This window comes from Hylobates moloch, unplaced genomic scaffold (genome assembly GCF_009828535.3).
Source record: "Hylobates moloch isolate HMO894 unplaced genomic scaffold, HMol_V3 SCAFFOLD_3, whole genome shotgun sequence".
NCBI classification, from domain to species: Eukaryota; Metazoa; Chordata; class Mammalia; order Primates; family Hylobatidae; genus Hylobates; species Hylobates moloch.
Genome location: NW_026652278.1, coordinates 8,689,695 through 8,717,375, shown reverse-complemented (window position 1 = coordinate 8,717,375; position 27,681 = coordinate 8,689,695). Strand labels below are relative to the sequence as shown.

General features: G+C 39.3%; 2 protein-coding genes across 4 annotated transcripts in view; both read right to left on the bottom strand.

The window, feature by feature from the left end:
• FAM53B (family with sequence similarity 53 member B) overlaps nt 1-12,427 on the bottom strand; it is a 138,311-nt gene extending 125,884 nt beyond the window's left edge. Inside the window, exon 1 of one of the 2 annotated variants that reach the window (XM_058435911.1) lies at nt 12,347-12,427. The gene's annotated coding sequence lies outside the window, so the exon portion shown is untranslated. Of the gene's footprint in view, nt 1-12,278 lie in introns of both variants that reach the window. The other variant, XM_058435910.1, reaches the window with a different exon arrangement.
• Nucleotides 11,915-27,681, bottom strand: part of EEF1AKMT2 (EEF1A lysine methyltransferase 2) — a 33,201-nt gene continuing 17,434 nt past the window's right edge. For both annotated transcript variants that reach the window (XM_032175648.2, XM_032175669.2), the window contains exons 4-6: nt 26,366-26,473; nt 17,620-17,836; nt 11,915-12,464 (exon numbers count right to left, since the gene is read on the bottom strand). In XM_032175648.2, the coding sequence (XP_032031539.1) occupies nt 12,370-12,464; nt 17,620-17,836; nt 26,366-26,473 (420 nt within the window). In that variant the 3' untranslated portion in view covers nt 11,915-12,369. The remainder of the gene's footprint in view (nt 12,465-17,619; nt 17,837-26,365; nt 26,474-27,681) is intronic.

Below are 27,681 nucleotides of genomic sequence, written 5' to 3'. Positions count from 1 at the left end.
AGCAGCTTGAAGAGGAGTGACTATTGAGATCAGCGCATGTGAAGCCACACAGCTTTGTAACTGACTGTCTAGCACCATTGAGGTACGAAAGCATGCCAGCTGGGCCAGCATTGTGCACCACAAAGTATGGGTTGTGAGCCTAAGTCCTGAACACAAACCCTGCTTTCCAAGTTGGCAGGTGCTGAAAACACAGCAAATGTCACGCTTGCAACTCACTGGATGGAAGAGTTCTGGTAAAGTAAGCTAAAAAGAACAGAGCAACAGTTAAAACTTATTCCAACTTCATATTTTTTTTTCAAAGTTAATAGTAGCTACTGGTATTATGTGCTACAAGAAAACACACACATGAATAACAAACATTTAAAAGTTTATGTATGGTAAATAAAAAGCTTTAAAAAAGTGTAAGAAAGGCTTTTCACTATCTACATTCAAAGTAAATGGCATAAGTAAAACTTATTAAACCTATTGTATTATTCTAATACTAAGGTTCAAAAGCATCTGTTTATGATTTTACATGAAGTAGACTCTAATTATTGTCATTATAACATGGTGAATTCCCTAGTTTGCTTCAGTTACCCCACCAAAAACATATCTAAAAACAAATTACAGTATTTTCATATTGCTATATTATAAATTGCATTTAATCTAGAAAATATTTCAACTGTAGACCAGGCTAAATGTTTGTTACCATCTTTAAATGAAACCATTTCAACTTTTTTTCTTAAATATTCTTTAGTGGAATTCACATTCAGTATTTGAGATATAAGCTCAAAACTTAATTTTTCTCTTGTCAACTATCTGCCATAAGTCATTGTGTCAAGAAAAATCGATTCTGAATTCATCCCTAGTGATATGCTCAAAGCTACTGCTCTCCTGCCTTTCCCCCTAAAAATGAAACTGAGTAAATTTCATTTTCAGTAGGTAGAAAGGAAACTAAAACTAGATACAGTTGGTGATTTCACAGAGCTTAAAAACCCAATCTAAAGGCTGAATCCTTTGGATTTAAAATGTCAAGAAAAGAAATCAGCCTCTAGTTCTAAAAGGCAGAACATTCCTGGAAGCAGTATGAAAAGAACATTTAGCCTACATACTAGCCTGTGAATTTCTTAACTCTCCTCAGCAGTTTGTCAATCTATTATATTAACCAAAAGCAAAGATCTTTTGTTTGAATTCATACCCATGATTGTTCTAAGAGAGACTAGCCTTGCTGATTTTGTACGTGCGTAACCTGCAGCTATAGGTTTAACTGTACCTATAATATGAAAGAATTGATATGAATGAGAAGTTGGCTTACTATTTTAATTACTAGTTTACAGCTTCTCTTAACTTTCACAAGGGACAAAAAGCAAAAAAAAAAAAAACACCTTGATCAAAACCAGGTTAGTCAACCACTGTACTGTTAAACTACCTAACATAAAGAACTGAAGCTTTGATTCTGTTCTGTCCTAAAGAGGTACATCATATCATATTGACCTCAACTCTGTAGAACTTTCTTAAAATGGTTAAAAGACTAAAGCCCTCTAGGATTAACTAGAGAAAGCAATATGGCTCTGGCCAACATATCTATAGTCATGTTAAGCATTCTAGACATTGAGATAGTCATATAACCACCAATAAAAAGGTTAAAGAAATAAACAAACCTGAAACACCAAATGTTTTCTTTTGTTTTTCTTTTCTTTCTTTTTTTTTGGAGACGGAGCCTCACTCTGTCGCCCAGGCTGGAGTGCAGTGGCATGATCTCAGGCACTGCAACCTCCGCCTCCCGGCTTCAAGCAATTCTCCTGCCTTGGCCTCCTAAGTAGCTGGGACTACAGGTGCACGCCGCCACTCCCAGCTAATTTTTTGTGTTTTAGTAGAGACGGGGTTTCACCATGTTGCCAAGGCTGATCTTGAACTCCTGAGCTCAGGTAATCTGCCCGCCTCAGCCTCCCAAAGTGCTAGGATTACAGGTGTGAGCCACCGAGCCGGGCCAAACCAAATGTTTTCTAGAGTAGCATAAACAACTGATTCATCATACTTTTTACACACTACACTGTCAATTCTAGTATAAACTCAGGACAAATCAGATAAACTAAAGTATTACTCAATATCAAACCTGAAAATGTCACCGTGAATGGCACTGTTAACTTACAGCAAAGGAAATAAACCTGAATCACTGATCAAGGATATCAAATCTGGATGATGCAAAGTAAAAATCAATTATAAAATTTCAGGCCACTGCTTCCTAAATGGCCAATACAAGACCCAAATCCAATTCAACACTTTCATTAAATCCAATGCTACCAGCTTCCTAATGCATGATCCTATAGGGACATGCTCTTGGTTCCTTTGTCTGATATCACTTGGAATAATGCCTTGGCACTCAGACCTAATGAAGGAAGGTATACCATATCCTTGTCCATTTGGTTTCAATTCAAATGCACCCACATTAACATTTTCCCCCACCATACCTACATTTCTTAGTAAATAATTACTGGGGCTGGATGCAGTGGCTCACACCTATAATCCCAGCACTTTGGGAGGCCAAGGCGGGAGCACTGCTCGAGGCCAGGAGTTCAAAGCCAGCCTGGGTAACATGGCGAAACCCTGTCTCTACAAAAATTACAAATAGCTGGGTGTGGTGGCACATGCCTGTGGTCCCACCTACTATGGAGGTTGAGGTTGGAGGATCACTTGAGCCTAGAAGGTTGAGGCTGCAATGAACCATGATTGCACCACTGTACTCCAACCTGGGTGATGTAGTGAGACTCTGTCTCCAAAAAAAAAAAAAAAAAATTACCACTTAAAACAGATAATGATCTAAATCCGAGGGGTATTCTTAGTCTCTGCTGACACATCATAAAGGACATTTCATGAAAATCTGGCATTATAATATCTGGTCCTCATTTCTTTTTTTTTTTGAGATGGAGTCTCACTCAGTCACCCAGGCGGGAGTGCAGTGGCACTATCTCGGCTCACTGCAAGCTCCGCCTCCCGGGTTCATGCCATTCTCCTGCCTCAGCCTCCCAGTAGCTGGGACTACAGGCGCCTGCCACCACGCCTGGCTAATTTTTTTTTATTTTTAGTAGAGACAGGGTTTCATCATGTTAGCCAGGATGGTCTCGATCTCCTGACCTCGTGATCCACCCGTCTTGGCCTCCCAAAGTGCTGGGATTACAGGCGTGAGCCACCGCACCCGGCCAATATCTGATCTTCATTTCTTAAATGACTGGAAAAAAAAAAAAAAAGGTACTTCAAGCCCAGCGCAGTGTACCGCTCAGGAGTCCCAGCTACTTCAGGGGTTGAGGCAGAAAGACTGCTTGAGGCCAGGAGTCTGACTCCAGCCAAGCAATACAGTGAGACTTGGTCTATCAAAAAAATAAGTACTTCAGCACCAGCGCTAGCTAGAGATTAAGGAAGAAGCTACACAGCATGATTTCTAAGAAGTTCTGAAAGGCCTACCTAAACTTTCCCTCTCACTTATCTAGCACCCCTCCCCTCTTCACTCATTTAATCACTCCTAGAACACAAATGCCTACAATGGAACTGAATATACTAAAACCATGGCACTGAGGGGTAAAATCTCAAACAATTAAACATATTAGCTCCATGGGAAGAAGGGTCCTTGGAGGAAAGAACACTGATTTGGCCTTGGTGTGTGCCAGCAATCCCGCTAAGCTGCTTTACATTTCTCACTTAATATTCACATTCCTAATATGCAGGGTCTAAACCACTGCTTCTCTCTCCAAGCTGTTTCACTGAAATGTAGGGAAGGGAAACCAACCTTAAGTACCTACTATACAGAAGGTACTCTGCTAGCACCTTTAACATACTTCGTTTCACTGGGGAAATAAGCAGTTACAGAAACAAACTGACAGTAGCCTGGACAGACACAGGGCATAAGAAGGGCAGACCCATATACTATATATACTGTAGTATATACAGCATACTATATATAAGAAGGGCAGACCCATATACTATACACACTGTAGTATATACAGCATACTATATATAAGAAGGGCAGGGCACAGTGGCTCACACCTGTAATCCCAGCACTTTGGGAGGCCGAGGCGGGTGGATCACAAGGTCAGGAGATCAAGACCATTCTGGCTAACACAGTGAAACCCCGTCTCTACTAAAAAAAAATACAAAAAAAGTAGCCAGGGATGGTCGCGGGCATCTGTAGTCCCAGCTACTCGGGAGGCTGAGGCAGGAGAATGGCGTGAACCCGGGAGATGAAGCTTGCAGTGAGCCGAGATCACGCCACTGCACTCCAGCCTGGACGACAGAGCGAGACTCCGTCTCAAAAAAAAAAAAAAGAAGGGCAGACCTATATACTATACCCATATACTATACTCAGAGTGGCAAATTAGGTCATCTGTGTGTAGTTTGTGTCTTGTGTCAAAAAACAACCATATTGGGGAGATTCCTCAAATTATCACAATTTTCCTAAGGCCCAGTCTTGGTCTCAATCTTTCTATATATAAAAATGGAAGTGGACTAAACAATAAGATGTAAATTCCTAACTTTCCTGGATATCTCTAGGCCAGGCACGGTAGCTCACGTCAGTAATCTCAACACTTTGAGAGGCTGAGGCAGGAGGATCACTTGAGCTCAGGAGTTCAAGACAAGCCTAGGCAACATAGTGAGACCCCATCTCTACAAAAAATAGGAAAATTAGCCCAACATGGTGGCATGCACCTGTAGCCCCAGCTGCTAGGGAGGCTGAAGCAGGAGGATCACTTAAGCCTGGGAGGTCAAGGCCGCAGTGAGTCATGATCACACCACTGTACTCCAGCCTGGGTGACTGGGTGACAGAGAGAGACTCTATCTAAAAAAAAAAAATAGGCCGGGCGCGGTGGCTCACGCCTGTAATCCCAGCACTTTGGGAGGCCGAGGCGGGCGGATCACAAGGTCAGGAGATCGAGACCATCCTGGCTAACACGGTGAAACCCCGTCTCTACTAAAAATACAAAAAATTAGCCAGGGGTGGTGGCAGGCACCTGTAGTCCCAGCTACTCGGGAGGCTAAGGCAGGAGAATTGCTTGAACCCAGGAGGCAGAGCTTGCAGTGAGCCAAGATCACACCATTGTACTCCAGCCTGGGTGATAGATAGAGTGAGACTCTGTCTCAAAGAAAAAAAAAAAAAACCCTTTGGTCAAATGTATACAAACTTATCAAATAGATATCAGTGACAACACTCAAATACGAAGTTTAAGAAAACATGGACAAAGGTTTTTTTTAGATTGAATACTCATCTGACTGCTTCAAATATTTTATGTACATATGTATGTATGAGTACAGATACCTTGGTTTAAAAGAACCATCAAGTTACCTAACAACTGACAGTTAGCAAATGGAGTATTTAATCTCCCCATCTATACAGTCAACCCTTGAACAACATGGGTTTGAACTATGCGGGTCCACTTATACTTGGCTTTTTTCAACCAAACTCAGATCGATAATCCAACATTCTTGGGATGCAAAACTCATCTATGTATAGATTTGGTTATAAGCAGGTGTTCCCAGTATCCCTCATGCATACCAAGCGACAGCTATTCTAGAAGCCTATTTTGTAGGGCTTTTTCTAAGCCTCAATTGATTTCAGGAGTATTATGGACTAAATGTTGGTTTCCCCTACAATCCACATATTGAAGCCCTGACCCCCTACCCCCAACGTGATGGTATTTGGAGATAGGGCCTTTGTGAAATAATTAGGGTTAGATGAGGCCATGAGAGTGAGGCCCTCAGGATGGGGTTAGTGCTCTTTGTTTTTTTTTTTGTTTTTGGAGATGGAGTCTCACTCTGTCACCCAGGCTGGAGTGCAGTGGTGTGATCTTGGCTCACTGGAACCTCCACCTCCCAGGTTCAAGCAATTCTCCTGCCTCAGCCTCCCGAGTAGCTGGGACTACAGGTGTGTGCCACCAGGCCCGGCTAATTTTTGTATTTTTAGTAGACACGGGGTTTCACCATGTTGGCCAGGCTGGTTTGAACTACTGACCTAGGATAATCTGCCCTCCTTGGCCTCCCAAAGTACTGGGATTATAGACATGAGCCACCATGCCCGGCCAGGGTTAGTGCTCTTTATAAGAGACACCAGAGAGCTTATGTGCTCTCTCTCCTCCAACCCCATTGCACACAAAGAAGTCATGTAGACACACATAGATGTCAGCCACCTACAAGCCTAGAGAAGAGGCCTTAAAATAAAACATACCGGGCCGGGCGCGGTGGCTCACGCCTGTAATCCCAGCACTTTGGGAGGCTGAGGCGGGTGGATCACGAGGTCAGGAGATCGAGACCACGGTGAAACCCCATCTCTACTAAAAATACAAAAAATTAGCTGGGCACGGTGGCGGGCACCTGTAGTCCCAGCTACTCAGGAGGCTGAGGCAGGAGAATGGCGGGAACCCAGGAGGCGGAGCTTGCAGCGAGACGGCCCCGCGGCACTCCACCCCGGGCCACGCCACCGCGCCCCCCCCCCCAATATCAAAAAAAAAAAAAAACATACCTTGCCAGCACGATGATCTTGGAATTCCAGCCTTCAGAACTAACTTTCTAGAAATAAATTTCTGTTGTTTAAGCCACCAAGTTTATGGTATTGTATTATGGCAACATGAGCTAACAAGGATACAGAATGTTAAATATCACTAAGTGCCCCTGTTTTATGGAGAGAAAAACTGAAGACCAGAAAAGGAAAGTAACTTGGCTAGGTCTAATCATTTTTTCTCCAAAATTAAATATTTTTAAAAATCATTTGTTTGACATCTATTCTATTGCTTAATAGATTTTAACAAATTACCTGCTGTTATAAAATGAAAGGAACCAAAATAAATTCAACTGAATTTCAAGTTCAGAAAATAATGTGCTTAATTCATTGCAAATAATGAAATGATCTTAATTCTGCTACATAATGTCTTCATCATACAAATTCCAACAGGAAACCTTAGCTCACTAACTGAATACTGGGGGAAGACAGCTTATTTTGTAGTGAGCTCCAGTATTCAGAATTGCCCTTTTAGTTTAATTCAGTTAATCACTTTTTAATTAAATAACAACCACAACAATTGGTAGTTTCAACTACAAACCCAAGAAGTCTGTCCTATCTCTTGAACAAACTATATTATCAATTGTTTGATCCAATTGGCTCTCTCACTGAATCTGGGCTTTCCCTCTAGGCCTGTTGGGTTTACAGAGGGGATAAACAGCTCAGCCTTGTGTGCCTTGCTTATGACTGATTCTTAAAAATCAAAATATTACTCTCATTCAAAATAACAGTATAAAAGCAGCTTCCCTGAAATACAAATGCATCTCAAAGGTTCTATTTATACATAGCACCACATGTAGTTTTCACTCACAATTTCAGGCCTTTCTTCCAAAGCTTGCGTACGGCTCTTTAATTCCACCAGGTATGTTTCATTAAATACCATATTATGACTTTCCCCATTCAGAAACCAACTAGGCTTCTTACTGAGAACATAGAAGGAAAACCTAATTATCACTGCTTCAATGCATCTAAATTTATTCATTACCCAAATCAACAGAGTAGGGGCTAGCTGCTGTTGCAGAAAGGCAGACGGATATGGAGTATAAACTGCTCTTTCCTCCACTCTTCCTTCCCCTACCGCACCCCTCAAAGTTCCATGGTTGGAAATCATCCTAACATTTTTTCATCCTAACATTTTTTTAGCCAGGATGTACTAAAATTAGATGGGAACAAAGGCCTGACATTTTCCTATTAGCAGAAGGGTTAGGAGGAAAATGTGAACTGACAGCACCCACACTCTTCTACATTTAGCCTCTTCCTCCCAACAGTTCTCTCCTCTTTGCAGCAGTAAGGCAGGCAAAAGCTGGGGAACTACAGCCATCCCAATACCATTTTGATTCTGCTATCATCGATGATAAGCTGCCTGATCTGTAATATATTAATGAAAAATGAGAAACAGTTCACAGTCCCCTTATTCAACCAGAGTATTTTCATATTTTTCCTAAGCTACTCAGAAATATACACGATATGCTAATTGCTGGATCATGTGTAAATTTTTACATATTTGGGAAAACAGATGTATTAGATTTGCTTTTCTTAAGATGCTTCCAGATACTATGAACAATAAAGATCACTCACTAAAATACTTATCATTTGTTGATACGGTACAGTAATAAAAATACATACGTAAAAATACAACATGGAAGAATTTATCATTTCTCATCTCTTCAGGAAACAAAGAAATCATTTCTTTTGAAAACAAAAATGTAGATTTTGGCTTTTTATTTCTTCTTCTAACAAGCTAGGCAAGTAATTTGCAAATACTTTAGGGCTCAATTGATCTCCTAGGTTAAGTCTTTTTTACAATGGTATCAGCATGACAAAAGTACATTCTGCCAGCCTATACATCTGTTTTTGAAGTCCTACTCCAGAAAAGCAGGATAGGATATTGATACATTCATGTCTTAGGAATTATTCCTATCTTTTAAAGTTTATTTCCCTGGGCCTAAACTATAGTGACAGCTCAAAATTCAGCTAGAGAAGCCCTTTTAATGATCAGTCTAATACACTGTGTTGCAAAAGATTTTTAAAACTCAGTAAGTACTGACTCAAGCTCTTTTTTTCCTGGTTACTGGAGCCCATCTTGACATCTAAGCTGGAAATGAATGATCTTTCAACAACACTCCAGGGATTTTGCTAAGGTCATATTCAATCATTCATTAGGCTTCTTACCCGTCGCTTTTCAGAGTTCCATTGTAGAGCTGGTTTTATTCAGCATTTATGTAGCCTGTGGGCTTGGGTATTTGTCTGCTTGATGTTGAGTTTCATTTCTATGCCCTGAACATAGGAATCCATCAATTGACCAAAGAATTTCAAACTATTCTTTTACTTTTCTAACAAATTGCATGGTGTATATGAAGAATAAATTAGCATTAATTTTCTTCCATTAACTGTTAATAAAACATGCTGATGAGCTCCCTCTTCTTCTACGGACATCTCTGTTTCCTGCCTAACCAAGAGAAATGTAAGAATTTCCTAATTTTTTTCCCCACTATGCAACTGTCTTTCAGCCATATATGCTCCTCACCTCCCACAATCAAGCTCTAGGTCATGGGCAGCCTTCATTCAGTGAAATGTACGAGACAAGACTTCTTTCAGAGCCCATCAACACACCCCCCCCACACACACACACACACACACGCCATTAGCTAAAGAGGTTACTCCTGTGGAACACAAGACACTTGGTCTCACACTCTCAAAGCAGAGGGCTGTCCAGGAGCACATACACGTTAGCTTACAGAGCCCAAAACAGGAAATCAAACCCCAGGGCTCTCCCCTGGAGACAAACTGTTCACATTTGTACAGATTTTCATTGTAGGCCACCAGACAGAGAGACACACACACACATACACACACAATTCACAAAATAAAATTACCTAAAAGAACATAAATGAAAGTCATTAACATAGGCAGGAATATGCTATTTCTTTGTATACCAATTTGAAGAAAATTATTACAAGGCCATAAGAAACTTTACTAATGTAGGTTCCTTAAAAATTGAGGTTTCTATTATACTCTGGATACATGTGAATTGAGGTCAACATACAGTACTGCATTACAGTATCACAGAAATTTTAAAATAAGTAAGTCCACTGAAGCACATGATTCATAAAAAGACTAAAAGTCTTTTGTATATACTTAGCTCCCTTATTTCTTCAAAAAAAAAAAAAAAAAAACCCAGAAGATTGCATGCATACCACAGATGAAGAAAAAAGGAAAACTCAGTGCTACTACAATGGGAAAAAAATCATTCAAGGACAGTTTGTACTTATTTTTAAATGGCTTTAGTCAGGCTGCCAAGAGTGATATCAGGTTTGATTCTCACATACATAAATGCCAGCCCCAAAAAGCAACTTTAACTTGTGCACCTGGCTTAAAACAAAATGTACTGAAAACTTTGTATTTGCTAATTGGTGTAACCCACCCATTCAGGCCTCAATTCCCTTTGGACTTGCACACGTACTTCCTACACACAGAAGTGGCCTGTTATGCAGCAATAATCATAGTGAAAAGCAGCAATTCCGTGCAGGCTCCACAGAGAAATCGCGTTTGCATTTCAAACAAGTTTCCTCAAAATAAGCGTCTTTCGAGTAAATGAAATTACAATTCCAACTTCTTATCCACAGAAAACAGCATTCACTATGTAACTTACTGCTCCTTTTTATAAGTGCATAATTTCTGTCACAGTTACCCACATATTTATACAATTTAACAATACTAAGTTAAATAATGTATTTATGGTTTGTTTCAGGAATGTGGGGGACATTTGCTGGCCTGGTTTTTACAGTTTGGTATTATGTGAAAATACTAATTTCTTATTAGCATTTTTGGACCTTCCATTTGTTCTGGTTTTAGTCCCTAAGAAGTTAGCTTCCAGCAGGATTAGAGTAATAAGAAGAGATGACAACTTCCTTTTCCTAACCTTATCAAAGGCTCTATGGTTAAAAAAAAAAAAAAAAATCCTTCACCTTTGCAAATGGCACAAACATGCCCCAAATAGTGACTCGAAAAGCTTTTCAACAAAGAACCATTCCAAGCTTTTTGTGAATCAAACTCAACATCTCAGTGTAGTCACACAGAAAGCCTAGTTTGTAGGATTAGCACATTAAAATAGCATATACTTAACTCAAAATTCTAAGAGTACTTATCTATGTTATATTTGAAATCAAAGAATATTAATGTGGAAAAAAAAAACAAAGACCCGATCTCAAAAACCATAAAATTTTCTACAGTTTAAGATCTCCCGTCTTGTAAAATCAACACAATTTTGTAAAAAATTTAAATTGCATATATTTTGAAGTAATTTCTCACTTTTTACATGTTGAAAATAAAAGCTTTTCAAAAAATGTTATTTTTGTTGAAAGTCCACATACATATCTTCAACTATCTCGTCTTAATAGTTGATCAATGTTGATCTAAATGAAAAACTCACTCCTTCGTCTACCCCTCCCCAAAAAGAAAAGAGACGTAATGTTAGACTTACTCAATACAGGAGTAACATTTGCCAAATAAACAAAAAGTCAGTTATGTAACCCAATAGGCCCACAAAGCTGAAAATCATCAAAAAATTATGCAAAAATTTGTATTTGGCTCCAATATTAAAATATTACAAATACAAAATGGTATTAAGTATGAATATGACTTATCTTTTCAAAAACATTAATAAACTGTTTCTCTTGCTAAATTAGCCCCTAACTAGAACATCTTTGTGCATGTATCACTGAGGGCTTATATAACTTACACTACCCTTTCACAGAAGAATGACAAAATTCTTAATAGAGGCAAGTCTTTGAGTAGGGAGATGGGGAAAAGTAATGAAGGATGATATGAGACAGAGTTGGCTGACTGCTATTCTGATACTCCACAGATGAACACTAATAAAATAACTACCCATCTTTTCTAACTGAACTTTATATGTAATCATCATAGGTCTCCAGCTGTACTGTAAATGCTACAAAGGCAGAGACTTAGTACCTGTGAGGCAGAGTATGCTAGGAGAAGAGTATGTGTTTTAAAGTCAGACAGACCCAGATAAAAATCCTGGCTCCATCCTGTACTATTGAACCTCATAAAAGTGACTTCACTTCTCTCAGCTTCATTTTCCTTATAAGTAGAAATAAGAACAAGCAATACATACCTCAAGAAGATATTGAAAGGATTCAATTACTTAATAAGACAACTTAACATAGCGCTAGCAAATAATAATATTCCTTAGTTCTCTTTCCTTCTACTACCCTTATAGTGTGTAGAAGACCATAGCTGCAAAATGCAGGCTTGATAACTTGAGCAACTGATACATTTCTCTGATTTTGTTTAATTATATACATAAAGGTAAGAGGCCTTTTCACAGGTATTAATTAAGTTTAAAAATAACCACCATCCAACACAAAATAGTATTTCTTGTTATATTTCATAAACAGTCTAACAAAACACTAACAAAGTTATTTTGCTTATTATTCTGATGCTGGAATAATTTGGTCAAATATTCATAAATAGTTATCAACTTTACCAAGGCACAAAAATCAAGAATACATGCTTTCTATAAACTCATTTACTACTTTAAAGTTTTTAACTGTTTAGCAGTTACAGGAAATTTTTTTAATCAAAAAGAAAACTATTTACATTTCAAATACAAAAGAAAATTAAAATTATTCTTGATTGATCTCTAAAACCCAACCACTTAGATGCTCATTATTATTATTTTCTTTCACCAATCCAGTATACTCTATTCAACATGTGCATCCTGTGTACTTACTAAGCATTTATTTGCACAAGGATTTTCTGTGTCAGGTTAACTTTGCTGTGTAGATTCTGTGTAGCTACCTGAATTTGTCCAAGAAAAAGTCTCACATTTTTTGGAAAACCAATGCTGCTACACTGTTTCCAGATCTGCCTCCAAAGCTGAACTTGGGTGTTGGCAGCTCTTCGAAAAGTTCAAATCCTGTCAGACAAAATTTAAATACTTTTATTAAGGACTGAGTCTCATACTTACATTTATTTATATGCATGCATTAACATCGTACCTTTCAACCCTTTGTAAAACTATGATTCCAAACTCTAAATTGTGCTGAATTTCATTTCATGATTTTTCAATTCTACTACGTATGCACAGCATATGTATGCTCATCCAAAATCACTTTGAATTTAACAAGGAAAAGACAAGACCAAAAACAAATTGCAAAAAACAGGCTTTCCATCCACCTCCCATTTCCTCCACTTCCTGTTTGTCATCCCTGCAAAGCTGTATCTCTGTTAGCCTCTGTCACCTGGTTTGTAGGAAGCAGCTAGCATGTGTCGAGTTTGTTGGTTTGTTTGTTTACTTTTTGAGACGGAGTCTCACTCCATCACCGAGGCTGGAGTGCAGTGGCACAAGCTCAGCTCACTGCAACCTCTGCCTTCAGAGTTCAAGCGATTCTCACTTCAGCCTCCCAAGTAGCTAGAATTACAGTTATGTGCCACCACACCAGCTAATTTTTCGTATTTTAGTAGAGACGGGGTTTCGCCATGTTGGCCAGGCTGGTCTGGAACGCCTGATCTCAAGTGATCCACCCACCTCAGCCTCCCAAAGTGCTGAGATTACAGGCATGAGCAACATTGCCTGGCCCTGTGTTGAGTTCTTGCTATGTGCCAGGCATTATTTTGAGTGCTTTATATGTAGTAATCTAATTAATTCACACCACACATATAAAAGCACTTAATACAGAAAGACAAAATAACTTGGAAATATAAATGAATTTGTAGAAGATGAAAAAGTTCTGGAGAAGGATAGTGATGACAATTGCACAAAAAAATGTAAATGTACTTAATACCACAGAAGTGTACACTTAAAAATGATTATAAAACGGTATGTTATGTGTATTTCAGCAGAATTAAAAACAGTAATTTATAACAAAGATGAAGACTCAAACTAAACAAACTAATAAAGGGCCTGGGAAGACAAGGAACTAGTAACTTTCAAAGCATCACAGTATGGTTTAAAAAAAATTAACTTGGAATCTAAAATCCTAGGTTCTAGTCTCAGCTTCACCACTTACTGAATGAGATAGGCTGTCAAGTTATCTCTACCATGATCCTGATTTCTATGCACTTTCTATCACTTGAGGCCAGGTATTCAAGACCAGCTTGGGCAACATGGCGAAACCCCATCTCTACAAAAAATACAAAAATAAGCCGTTGTGGCCTGAGCCTGCGCGCCTGTAGTCCCAGCTACTTGGGAGGCTGAAGTGGGAGATGCCCAGATGATGGAAGCTGTGGTAAGCCGAGATTATGCCACCGCACTCCAGCCTAGGCAACAGAGCCAGACTCTGTCTCAAAATAAATTTTAAAATTAAAGTAAAATAAAATGCCAATCAAGGTTTTCCCTCATTGATGGGCCTATTAGTTTTGGAATATTTTTTTTCTTGAGGCAGGGGTGGGGTTCTGTATTTTTCTAAATTTTCATGCTTTGAGCTCAAATAACTCTTGTAAACAGAAAAAAATGTTTTGAGTGATGTATACTGGCCGGGTGCAGTGGCTCAGGCCTCTAATCCCAGCCTTAAGCTACTAATACCAATGCGCCACCCCACCCCACCCCATCAAATTCACTGTGATTTTGTAAAGATCCAAATAAGGTAATGTAGTGTTTTCCTAAACTATGAAATAAAATGTTATATTATTTTGCTTTTAAAAAATAAAACATATAAAGCTGGAAGGTCACTTACTAAAATGCCAACGAGGGCCTGGCATGGTATAATCCCAGCACTTTGGGAGGCCAGGTGGGAAAATCACTTGAGCCCAGGAGTTCCAGACCAGCCTGGACAACATGGCAAAACCCCGTCTCTGCTAAAAATATAAAAATTATCCAGGCATGATGATGTGTGCCTGTAGTTCCACCTACTCAGGAGGCTGAAGTGGAAAGGATCGCTTGAGCCCAGGAAGTCAAGGCTGCAGTGAGCCAAAATCCTGCCACTGTACTCCAACCTGGGCAACAGAGAGAGAGAGACCATTTCAAAAATAAAAATAAAAATTATATTATTGCATCAATTGGCCTATCATACTATTTCATTATACATCCTAATTCATGTTATCTAATTTCACCAAATCATAATAACTCAATATTATAATGCTTATTAAAAGCTTATCGTAAGAAAACTTTTCCAAATTAGGACATTCCTTTTAATAAAATAATATGATGTATCTTTTTTTTTTTTTTTTTTTGAGACGGAGTCTCGCTCTGTCACCCAGGCTGGAGTGCAGTGGCGCGATCTCGGCTCACTGCAAGCTCCGCCTCCCGGGTTCACGCCATTCTCCTGCCTCAGCCTCTCAGAGTAGCTGGGACTACAGGCGCCCGCCACCACGCCCGGCTAATTTTTTTTTTTGTATTTTTAGTAGAGACGGGGTTTCACCGTGGTCTCGATCTCCTGACCTCGTGATCCGCCCGCCTCGGCCTCCCAAAGTGCTGGGATTACAAGCGTGAGCCACCGCGCCCGGCAATATGATGTATCTTAATGCTGGAAAATGCAGGCATTGTGCTGGATACATACATAGTTATACACCCATATTTGTTTTCAAAACTTTTACAAATGCTTTGGATATTTAATAATAAAAATTTTCTGTCTGTATAAATTTTCCAGGACTTAACTCCCTGAACTAACCCTACAGAATTGGAGTTATTATATTTCAAAATAGAATATACCAAAATATTAATAGTGGTTGTACTCCACTGATGGTAAACAAATTGTCTTAATTATTTTAATCTGTATGCTTATGTGTTGACGTTATTGATATTTTTCAATTATTTAGATAATAAATTTTAATTACTTTTTCTTTTAAAGGATAGCTCCCCAAACCTGAATAGATTCAGAAAGACTCCCTAAATTACTTCTGAAGTAAGATAGGTGGTTATTGTTTTCGTTCATTCACTGTCATAAAGTCAAGTCCCTTGGACATCAAATTAGAACATGGGCAACTGGTTCCAGGTAACCCTCACCAAAAAAATTATAACACAAAGTATTTGTATAATCAGGGGTATCATGGAAAAAATGCAAGATCTGTTTCAACAGCTTTATGAACATTTATAGTTCAAATAAGAAAAGAACCTTAAAAGATTGGTGAAACAAGCTTTATTTTATGCAAAGAGAATGTGGCAGCCAGTATGAATAGTCAGGAACAAGACCTTTGGCAGTGACGCAGGGCAGTGTATTCTGTTACTGTCCCATATCTAACTCCAAATACCATTTTCTAAGGGACTCATGCCTAAAAAATGTTTTCAATTGTATATAATTATTTATATAACGTTTCCCATTATAACATTTCACTTAAATTCTGTATTTTGTTCTAAAATTGAACATAGTTTACTCAATAGTTTTCAGATAAAGACACATTTTTAAGTACTCTAACCAGGCTAAAGTCTGTTCCTCATTATCAAAGACAGACAAATATGTTTTTGTCTGCTGGTTCTAGGAGTAAAAAAGAACACCTGTATTTAAAAACCAGGAAAGAAACTTGCCCTACACAGTGTAACTTTGAGCATTTATTAAAACTGTCAAAGTTCAGGAAGAGGAAAGGCTTATTGATACAGGGCCTCAACAGTTCTAAAGGAAACAAATTTAACACGGAAGATAATAAAATAAATGGCATGAAATAAAAGACAATAAATCACATATAATTCTTGTTTTCCAGAGGCAATAGTAATGAAGCCATAAGCTCGTATTTCAAGCCTCAAACACTTCAGGTTTTACATTATATAATCTGTCAAAACCATTGAACACACACAAAAGGACATGTGTTAAGTGTTCTCCCAGCCTATTCCCTTAATACTAAAAAGAAAACAAACTCTAAAATAAGGTATATGCAGTACGGTTATAAATAATGGTACACAGTAAACTATTCTCGAGGTAATTCACTTTCCATTAGCTTGTGACAACTGAGGTTCAAAATTTAACCAAACATTGAGTACCATATTATTTACCCAAGACTCCATCCTGAAAATTTATCCTATCCTTTAAAAAGTGCAGGATCAAAAAAAAAAAAAAAAAAAAAAAAAAAAAAAAAAAAAACTAAGCTGAAAAGGATTCTAAGAAAAAACAAGCAAATATCTGTAGATTCTCAAGATACTTTCCCAGAAATGCCTGTGCACTACATAAAAAACTGGCAGATAAAATATTTCTTAAAAAATGCAAGGAACAGTCTGCCAGAGAACTCAAAATATTTTGTGTATAGATTACAGATTCTCAGTTCTCACAAGATCTCCACTAAGTAGATACTGCACTAATTACACTTTGCTAACTAGGCAAAAAAGGATCCTGCCTCAGCACCAGAATCTTCTATCAATTCCCTACATTTTAATTCTGTGCAATCTTAAAAATAATTGTTCTATATCCTCTGAAAACAAGAACTGTTCTATAATCTCTGAAGACCTAAATGACCACTAGGGCATGACAGCTAAAGTATCTCTATTAAAACTCTCAGCATGTAAGACAAAAGTACTTCTTCCATTTGCATTATTATGGATTTGCCAGTAAATCAGTGCACTGAAGTCAGAAGCACAATGTATGTACTTTTTGTTTGATTCTATAAATAATAGATTATATACCTTAAATAACAGATTGTACAACTCAAATAGAGAACTTAATTTTTTCTTTTTTTTTTTGTTTAGATGCGTCTCACTCTGTCACCTAGGCTGGAGTGCAGTGGCGCAGTCTCAACTCACTGCAACCTCCACCTCCTGGGCTTATGCGATCCTTTCACCTCAGCCTCCTGAGTAGCTGGGACTACAGGCACGTGCCACCAATCCCAGCTAATTTTTTGTATTTTTAGCAGACACAGGGTTTCACCACGTTGCCCAGGCTGAGAACTTAATTTTTACAGGCTCAAAAATGTTAGTACTTAACTGCCAAGATTTCTCGGAAAATTTTTTAAAAGATCTCAACCAATGTTATTTCTCTGTGCTTTACATATACAGTCAAAAGTTATTGTCAAGGTCATTGACAGAGAAAAAAGCAGGCAATTCCCACAAATAGAAAAGTAAAACACTATAACACAAAACAGGGAGAAAACCTATTTAAGTACATGAAACATGAGGTAAGCACACATTTAAACACTGTATAGTCATTTACCTTCACTGAATTCATTTAGCAACTCTTCCTTGGTCCAATTACATGATGTTATTAGAAAAAAGCCTTTTACTTTCAACACCCTGGAGAGAGATTTCACATATTGCTTCCTCTTCTCAATTGCATTGTCAGGATTAAGGCTTATGGCATCAAAAGTCCCTTTGTCAATACAAATATGAAATCCAGACAGCTGTGTGGAGAGATTCAAAAAGTCTTCTACCTATATTAAAAGTCAATGTCTATGTGAGAACAATTAAAACAAAATCCTTACAGAATGTAAGTGACAACCTGTAAAAGGTTATTAATAAAAGGAGCCATTAATTATAATGGCATTTTACATATAATAAACATATTTTCAACTTTATAGCTAACTTTTATGAGCTTCATTCCAAGATCATTAAAGCCAAGATTAATAAGAGAGACTGCTATTTCCTGAACATTCCAAATCTCTACAAATTTGGAAACAAATCAAAGCCAGCCATATTCCCTAATAATACCAGCACATTATAGAGCTCACAAGCCTAGTTTATGAAAAACTTGTTTCTGTCAAAAAGTCAAAAATTTGAATTTGGAACTAAGTTCACTGGAAATAAGATTTTTTGGAGACAGGAGTGTTGCTATGTTGCCCAGGATAGACTTGAAAACCTGAGCTAAGCAATCCTCCCATCTCAGCCTCCTAAGTAGATGTGGCCACAGCACTCAGCTATGGGAATAAGATTTTTAGCTTATATTCCGAGTGTGTAACCTAAAATAAACACAGTAGATCAACAGTTCTTGGGCCTTGGCTGGTCTGAGTGCAGTGGTGTTTACAACTAATCGATCACAACCAGTTACAAATTTATTCCTTCCTTCTCTATTACCACTGCTTCACTTGACCAGCCTTTAAAAAAAAAAAAAAAGAATTTCTTGCGTCTTGACTAAGCAGCTTACGAAATTACTAATGGATATAATGAATGGCATAAGGCTTAAGAAATTAAGTAACTTAAACTGTAATTACTTAAGTTGGTAAATTTCATGCACTTTAGATGTGTAAAATCATACGTCACCATCTCATTCACTGTCAATAACTTGATGCATAATAAGCATCGGAAATAGCAATCTGCCTCAATTTTATAAAATATTCACAATTTACCAATGAAAATTCTGAAAACTCATTTTGAAAAAAATAATTAGGCAATTAGCTCACAATTATTCATACAAATTTAATATAGTAATTGTAAATCATGTTTAATCTAAAATTCTATTGACTTAAAAATGTATATATTATGTTGATGTATATTGGAAGGTAGGTCTTCTCCCTTCCTTCATGTCCAAAGTATTCATTATACCTGAAGCAAAATAATGACTATCACTCTGAAGAACTAACTTAGAAGAGGCTTCCTCATCCTAAATGCCTATATAAAAATACTCATCTATTCAGCAAATATTTTGTGGACATCTATTGTCAGGTACTTTTCAGACCCTGGATATAACAGTAAACAAAACAGAGCCAGGCACGGTGGCTCACGCCTGTAATCCCAGCACTTTGAGAGGCCGAGGCGGGCGGATCACAAGGTCAGGAGATCGAGACCATCCTGGCTAAGACGGTGAAACCCCATCTCTACTAAAAATACAAAAAATTAGCCAGGAGTGCTGGTGGGTGCCTGTAGTCCCAGCTACTCGGGAGGCTGAGGCAGGAGAATGGCGTGAACCTGAGAGGCAGAGCTTGAAGTGAGCCAAGATCATGCCACTGTACTCCAGCCTGGGCAACAGAGCTAGACTCCATCTTAAAAAAAAAAAAAAAAAGTAAACAAAATAGAAAAGGTCCCTGTATGAAAACATACCTTATATTGGCCGGGCACGGTGGCTCACGCCTGTAATCCCAACACTTAGGGAGGCCAAGGCAGACGGATCATGAGGTCAGGAGATCAAGACCATCCTGGCTAACACGGTGAAACCCCATCTCTACTAAAAATACAAAAAAATTAGCCGGGCGTGGTGGCATGTGCCGCTAGTCCCAGCTACTTGGAAGGCTGAGGCAGGAGAATTGCTTGAACTGCAAAGTGGAGGTTGCAGTGAGCAGAGATCGCACCACTGCACTCCTGCCTAGGCAACAGAGCGAGACTCTGCCTCAAAAAAAAAAAAAAAAAAGAAAGAAAAGAAAAGAAAAGGAAGAAAATATACCTTATATTCTACAAAGAAAAAGATAAAAGATAAATAAGCTAAATAAGTAACTTCAGATAAAGTGCCATGAAGAAAATAAAACCAGAGAAATAAGACATTAAGTGACTTGGAAGAGAAACAGTTTGAAAAACAGAGTAGAAACTTTTCTTGGCCAGGCACAGTGGCTCACACCTATAATCCCAACACTTTGGGAGGCCAAGGCGGGTAGATCACCTGAGGTCTGGAGTTCGAGACCAGCCTGACCAACATGGAGAAACCCTGCCTCTACTAAAAATACAAAAATTAGCCGGGCGTGGTGGCGCATGCCAGTAATCCCAGCTACTCGGGAGGCTGAGGCAGGAGAATCGTTTGAACCCAGGAAACGGAGGTTGCGGTGAGCCGAGATCACGCCATTGCACTCCAGCCTGGGCAACAAGAGCGAAACTCCGTCTCAAAAAATAAAAATAAATAAATAAATAAAGTTTTCTCTAAGGTGTTATTTGAGCAAAGATCTGAATTATGAGAATGAACCAAACATGCTAAGATCTGGGGCAAGAATACTCTAGGCAGAGGGCAGCAAGTATACTCAAAACAAGCTTGACATGTTTCAGGAACAGAAGAAAAGCCAGTGTGACCAGAGTATTGATGATAAACGAGGAGGAATGTAAGAAATGAGGGACTTTGTAAGGCTGGATGAAGTTCAGAATCCATTTACAATGTAATGGGGAAGTCAATTCAGGATTGTAAGCAAGGAAGCGACATGAACAGACATTTTTAAAAATCTGGCCAGGGCTGGACACAGTGGCTCATGCCCATAATCCCAGCACTCTGGGAGGCCAAGGCAGGTGGATCACTTGAGGTCAGGAGTTTGAGACCAGCCTGGCCAACATGGTGAAACCCGGTCTCTACTAAAAATACAAAAATTAGGCCGGGCACAGTGGCTCACACCTGTAATCTCAACACTTTGAGAGGCCGAGGCAGGCAGATCACCTGAGGTCATGAGTTCAAGGCCAGCCTGACCAACATGCTGAAATCCTGTCTCTACTAAAAAAATACAAAGAAAATTAGCTGGGTGTGGTGGTGCATGCCTGTAGTCCCAGCTACTCGGGAGGCTGAGAAAGGAGAATTGCTTGAACTCAGGAGGCCAAGGTTGCAGTGAGCCAGGATGGTGCCACTGCACTCCAGCCTGGGCAACAGAAAAAGCCTCCGTCTCAAAAAATAACAAATAAAAAATCACTCTGGCTGCCCTGTGGTAAAAGAACATCAGAGCAGCATGAGTGGAAATGGAGGGGCAAAATCAAAGGCTACTGTAGTAGTTTAAACAAGAAATAATGGTGGTTCGGACTTCACAGGGAGCAATTGAGATAACAAGAAATGATCACATTCTTGATATATTTTGAAGATAAAACTGGCCAGAAGCAGTGGCTCATACCTGTAATCCTAGCACTTTGGAAAGCAGAGGCAGGCAGATTGCTTGAGGCCAGGAATTCAAGACTAGCCTGGGCAACATGGCAAAACCCCATCTCTACAAAAAAAATTAGGTGTGGTGAAGCAGGCCTATAGTCCCAGCTACTCTGGAGGCTTTGGTGGAAGAATGACTTGAGCCCAGGAGATTGAGGCTGCAATGAGCTGTAATAACACCACTGCACTCCAGCCTGGGCTACAGGGCAAGACACTGTCTCCACAAAAAAATAAGACATATATATATATATATATATATATATATATATATATATACATATATGAATATATATGTATAAATAAAACTAACAGAACTGGATATAGGACTTTAAGGAAAAAGAAGAATCAAGGATGACTCCTTGGGTTTTGGGTAAATGCAACAGGGTAAATGGGAGTGTTATTAGTAGAGATGGGAAGGACTGGGGAAATCAGGTCCGAGGAGGAAACCAAGAGTTTCATTTTGGACTAATTAAGTTGAGAGACTATGAGCTTTCCAAATGGAAGTTTTGAATAGGCAGATTTTATAGGCATCCCTCAGAGATATCGCAAGTTCTGTTTCAGACCAACACAACAAAGCAAACATCACAATGAAGCAAGTTACACAAAATTTTTGGTTTCCCAGTGCATATAAAAGTTATGTTTACACTGTATCATAGTCTACTAAGTGTGCAAGAGCACTATGTCTTTTAAAAAATGGGTGCCTTGCCGGGCATGGTGGCTCGCACCTGTAATCCCAGCACTTTGGGAGGCCAAGGCGGGTGGATCACCTGAGGTCAGGAGTTTAAGACTAGCCTGACCAACACGGTGAAACCTCATCTCTACTAAAAATATAAAAATTAGCCAGGCATGGTGGCGCATGCCTATAATCCCAGCTACTCAGAGGATGAGGCAGGAGAATCGCTTGAAACCAGGAGGCAGAAGTTGTGGTGAGCCGAGATCATGCCATTGCACTCCAGCAGGGGCAACAAGAGCGAAACTCCATCTCAAAAAAAAAAAAAAAAAATGGGTGCCTTAAAAAATACTTTATTGTAGGCCGGGAGTGGTGGCTCATGCCTGTAATCCCAACACTTTGGGAGGCCAAGGTGGACGGATCATCTGAGGTCAAGAGTTCGATACCAGCCTGGCCAACATGATGAAATCCCGTCTCTACTAAAAAAATACAAAAATGGCTGGGCATGGTAGCTCACACCTGTAATCCCAGCACTTTGGGGGGCCGAGGCGGGTGGATCACAAGGTCAGGAGTTCAAGACCAGCCTGGCCAATATGATGAAACCCCATCTCTACTAAAAATACAAAAATTAGCTGGGTGTGGTGGCGGGTGCCTGTACTCCCAGCTACTCGGGAGGCTGAGGCAGGAGAATCACTTGAACGCAGGAGGCAGAGGTTGCAGTGAGCCGAGATCGCACCACTGCACTCCAGCCTGGGTGACAGAGCAAGACTCCCATCCCCCACAAAAAATACTTTATTGTTAAAAAACAGTAACAAGCCATCATCGAAACCATGAGTAAGTCATAATCTTTTCTCTGGCTGGAAAAGATTATCTCATCTTGCCTCGATGAGGATGCCTGCTGACTGATCAAGGTAGTGGTTGCTGAAGGCTGGGGTGGCTGTGACAATTTCTTAAAATAAGACAGTAATAAAGTTTGCCGTATCGACGGATTCTTCCTTTTATGAAAGATTTCTCTGGAGCACATGATATTGTTTGATAGCATTTTACACACAGTAGAACTTCCTTCGACACTGGAGGCAATGCTCTCAAACCTTGCTACTGCTTTATCAACTAAGTTTATGGAATATTCGAAATCCTTTTTCAACAATGTTCACAGTAGATTCCATCTCAAAAAACCACTTTCTTTGGTCGTCCACCATAAGAAGCAACTCCTTATCTGATCAAGTTTTATCATGAGACTGTAGCAACTCAGTTACACCTTCAGGCTCCACTTCTAATTCTAGTTTGCTACTACTACTATATTTGCGGTTAATTCCTCCACTGAAATCTTGAACCCCTCTCCAAGTCATCCATTAGGGTTGGAATCAGCTTCTTCCAAACTCCTGCTAGTGTTGATATTCTGACCTCCCATGAATTATAAATGTTCTTCACGACATGTAGAATGGTGAATCATTTCCAGAAGGTTTTCTTTTTTTTGAGACAGAATCTTGCTCTGTCACCCAGGCTGGAGTGCAGCGGCTAGATCTCAGCTCACTGCAAGCTCCGCCTCCCAGGTTCACGCCATTCTCCTGCCTCAGCCTCCCAAGTAGCTGAGACTACAGGCGCCTGCCACCACACCCGGCTAATTTTTTTTATTTTTAGTAGAGATAGGGTTTCACCATGTTAGCCAGGATGGTCTTGATCTCCTGACCTTGTGATCCGCCCACCTCGGCCTCCCAAGGTGCTAGGATTACAGGTGTGAGCCACCGCGCCCGGCCCATTTCCAGAAGGTTTTCAATTTACTTTGCCCAGATGCATCAGAGGAATCACCATCTATGACGTCTATAGCCTTATGAAATGCATTTCTTAAATAACACATTTAAGACTGGAAAGTCGAAATTACTCCTTGATCCATCACAGGCTACAGAACAGATCCTGTGTTAACAGGCATAAAAACAAGATTAATCGGCTGGGCATGGTGGCTCACGCCTGTAATCCCAGCACTTTGGCAGGCCAAGGCAGGCGGATCACTAGGTCAGGAGATCCAGACCATTCTGGCTAACACAGTGAAACCCCGTCTCTACTAAAAATACAAAAAATTAGCCGGGTCTGGTGGCAGGCACCTGTAGTCCCAGCTACTTGGGAGGCTGAGGCAGGAGAATAGCATGAACCTGGGAGGTGAAGCTCAGATCGAGCCACTACACTCCAGCCTGGGTGATAGAACAAGACTCCATCTCAAAAATAAACAAGATTAATCTTCTTATACATCTCCATCAGAGCTCTTGGGTGAATTCATGCATTGTCAATGAACAGTAACACTTTGAGTCTTTTTGTTTTGGGGCAGTAGGTCTCAAAAATGGGCTTAAAATATTCAGTAAACCATACTGTAAACAGATGTGCCGTTATCCAGGCTTTGTTGTTCCATTTATAGAGCTCATGCAAAGAAGATCTAGCACAATTCTTACAGGCCCTAGTAGAGACGGTTTCAGCATGTCCACCAGGCTGGTCTTAAACTCCTGGCCTCAGGTGATCCTCCCACCTTGGCCTCCAAAAGTGCTGGGATTACAGGCGTGAGCCACCGTGCCCAGCCAAGATGGCTTCTGTTCTTAAATCTCATGAACTAACTACTGCTAGCTTCAAACTTTTCTTCTGCAGCTTCTTCACCTCTCTCAGCCTTCACAGAATTGAAAAAGAGTCAAGGCCTTGCTCTGGATTAGGCTTTGGCTTGAGAGAATGCTATGGCTGGTTTGATCTTCTATCTGGAGCACTAAAACTTTCTCCATATCAGCAATAAGGCTGTTTGACTTTCTCATCATTCATGTGTTCACTAGAATACCACTTTTAATTTCCTTAAAGAAATTTTGTTTTGCATTCACAACTTGACTAAATTTTGTCACAAGAGGCCTAGCTTTTGGCCTATGGCGGATTTCAACATGCCTTCCTCACTAAGCTTAATCATTTCTAGCTTTTGATTTAAAGTGAGAGATGTGTGACTCTACCTTTCAGCTGAACACTTACAGGCCACTGTGTTGAGGTGGGGGTTGTTCATTTTTTATCCTTGTTTTTTTCTTTTTGTTTTTTGAGACGCAGTCTCCCTCTGTCACACAGGCTGGAATGCAGTGGCACGATCTTAGCTCACTGCAACCTCCACCTTCCAGGTTCAGGTGATCCTCCTGCCTCTGTTTTTTTTTTTTAAAACAGTCTCCCTCTGTTGTCTAGGCTGGAGTGTAGGTGGGACTACAGGTGCCCACCACCACACCTGGCTATCTTTTGTACTTTTGGTGGAGATATGATTTCACCATGTTGGCCAGGCTAGTCCCAAACTCCTGACCTCAAAGTGATCTGCCCACCTCAGCCTCCTAAAGTGTTGGGATTATAGGCGTTAGCCACTGCACCTGTCCCACTGTAAGGTTTTTAATTGGCCTAATTTCAATATTGCTGTGTCCCAAGAAAGAAGGAGGCTTGAGGGGGAGGGAGGGAGATAGGAGACCAGCCAGTAGGTAGAGCAGACAGAACATACATTTATCAATTAAGCTCACCATCTTAGGTGGGCACAGTTCATGGCACGCCAAAACAATTACAATAGTAATATCAAAGATCAATGATCATGAATCACCATAACAGATAAAATGATAATGAAAAACTCTGAAATATTACAATTACCAAAATGTGACACACAGACACAAAGTGAGAACATGCTGTTGAAAAAATGGTGTCAACAGATGGGACTCAACAGGCTTGCCACAAACCTTTGATTTGTCAAAAAACATACCATTTGGGAAGCCAAAAAACACAGGGCATGCCTGTCTATAACTCTAGAGCTCAGAAAAGAGGCTTGGGCTAGAAATATAAATTTAGGAATCATCATCTCACAGATCATAGCGCACAAAAATAAACTAAATGATTTTTGGTGACATACTACTTGATGCATTTAAAACCTTTTGATCTGCGCAGGGCGCAGTGGCTCACGCCTGTAATCCCAGCACTTTGGGAGGCCGAAGCGGGCAGATCACAAGGTCAGAAGATCGAGACCATCCTGGCTAACACGGTGAAACCCCATCTCTACTAAAAATACAAAAAATTAGCTGGGCGTGGCTGCAGGCGCCTGTAGTCCCAGCTACTTGGGAGGCTGAGACAGGAGAATGGCATGAATCCGGGAGGCGGAGCTTGTGGTAAGCCGAGACGGCGCCACTGCACTCCAGCCTGGGCAACTGAGCAAGACTCAGTCTCAAAACAAAACAAACAAAAAAAACCCTTTGATCTGGTTAATCCATAGTTAAGTATTATGTGGAGCAGTAGTGTATGAACAAACATACAGAAGAAAAAATAATTTCCCCAAACCAACTAGATTAAATTTTTAATATGGCTATTTAAAAATGTTTTAATTTGTATTATTTATGATTGATCCCTAATTTATGTGAGTTTAAAACTTGTCAATATGCTCTAGAAACATTTAACCTCCATTGTAAATATTATAGTAATATAAATAATAGTTACCTTTAACTTAATGTTAGATAAACCTTCTTTTTCTATAATACTTCCAGAAAGCTGAATTGCAGAAGGAGAGTAATCAATTCCAGTAATATTAGAGAAACCAAATTTTGCCTAGAGAGAAATAATTTCATACTTTAGTATAAAATTTTAATATAATGTTTTGTTTATGAATTATAATATTCCTTTAGGACTAGGATTATCTTATTTTTGTTGTAGAGAAAATGACATATAATCCAATAATTCATAATGCTTAAATTTTATTGCAGACTCTAAATAAAAACTGAAAGTGTATATACTATGACAATGCCTTTGTTTTCATAATATTTTATCTCTTTTTCAAAAGGAAATTCATGTTCTCAAAAATAATGAAAATATATGTATAAGCCCTCAGGCAAAAAAAGGTAACATTAACTTTTGATGCTGATAATTTCCAATTCACACATAAATTTGTCATATATTTTACTTAACCCAATTAAATTATATTAACAAAATCAATGCAAATGTAATAAGCTATCAATTTTTAAATTTTCCCTTCAGTGTAATTACACATTATGCAATTCTCCATCAGCCATGTGATTTTTAACCACCCTACACTTATACTACTTATACTACTTTTACATCTTTAAAAATATTTCATACATCCCATTAGATCTTTACAGAAAACCTGTGAGGTAGGGTGGGCAGGTATCAGTATCCCCAAGAAGTTTCTTTAACTCACTGGACTTGAGAGTTAACCCATCTAGGCTGTGTAGTGTCTGTGGCAAAAGTATGGAAGCCTCTGGTCTTTACACACCCCCTAACAACACTAAACATTTTTAGACCAATGAGACTAAAAATAATTTCAAAGGAAACATGAAAAACAAAGTAAGTTACAAAGTACAGTATAGCCTGAAATTCCCTTCCTGCTCTTCACCATTTACTAAATGGTTACTTCCTTTAAAACTCAACTTACTGCCACATCAAATCCATGAAGACCTACCAAGTCTTTTTAACCCTAAGTAACTGATTCCTAATCTAAACTCAAGGAACAAGTATACCAATTACTTTCTACAGGTAGATTGCTCCCTTTATTTTTGTTTTTAATCTAAAGGTCTCTTTTTTGATGCCAACATTCTACCCTTTTAGTTGTATCCCTCCTTATTCCTTGAGATTCTCTCCCCATTTCCCTTAACTGCTTCTCTGGGAGACCTAGAACCCAGGATGAGTCTATTAACTGATTCTTACTGGTTCCTTCTTCTATTTTTTTTTTTTTTGAGACAGAGTCTCTCTCGCTCTGTCGACCAGGCTGGAGTGCAGTGGCACGATCTCGGCTCACTGAA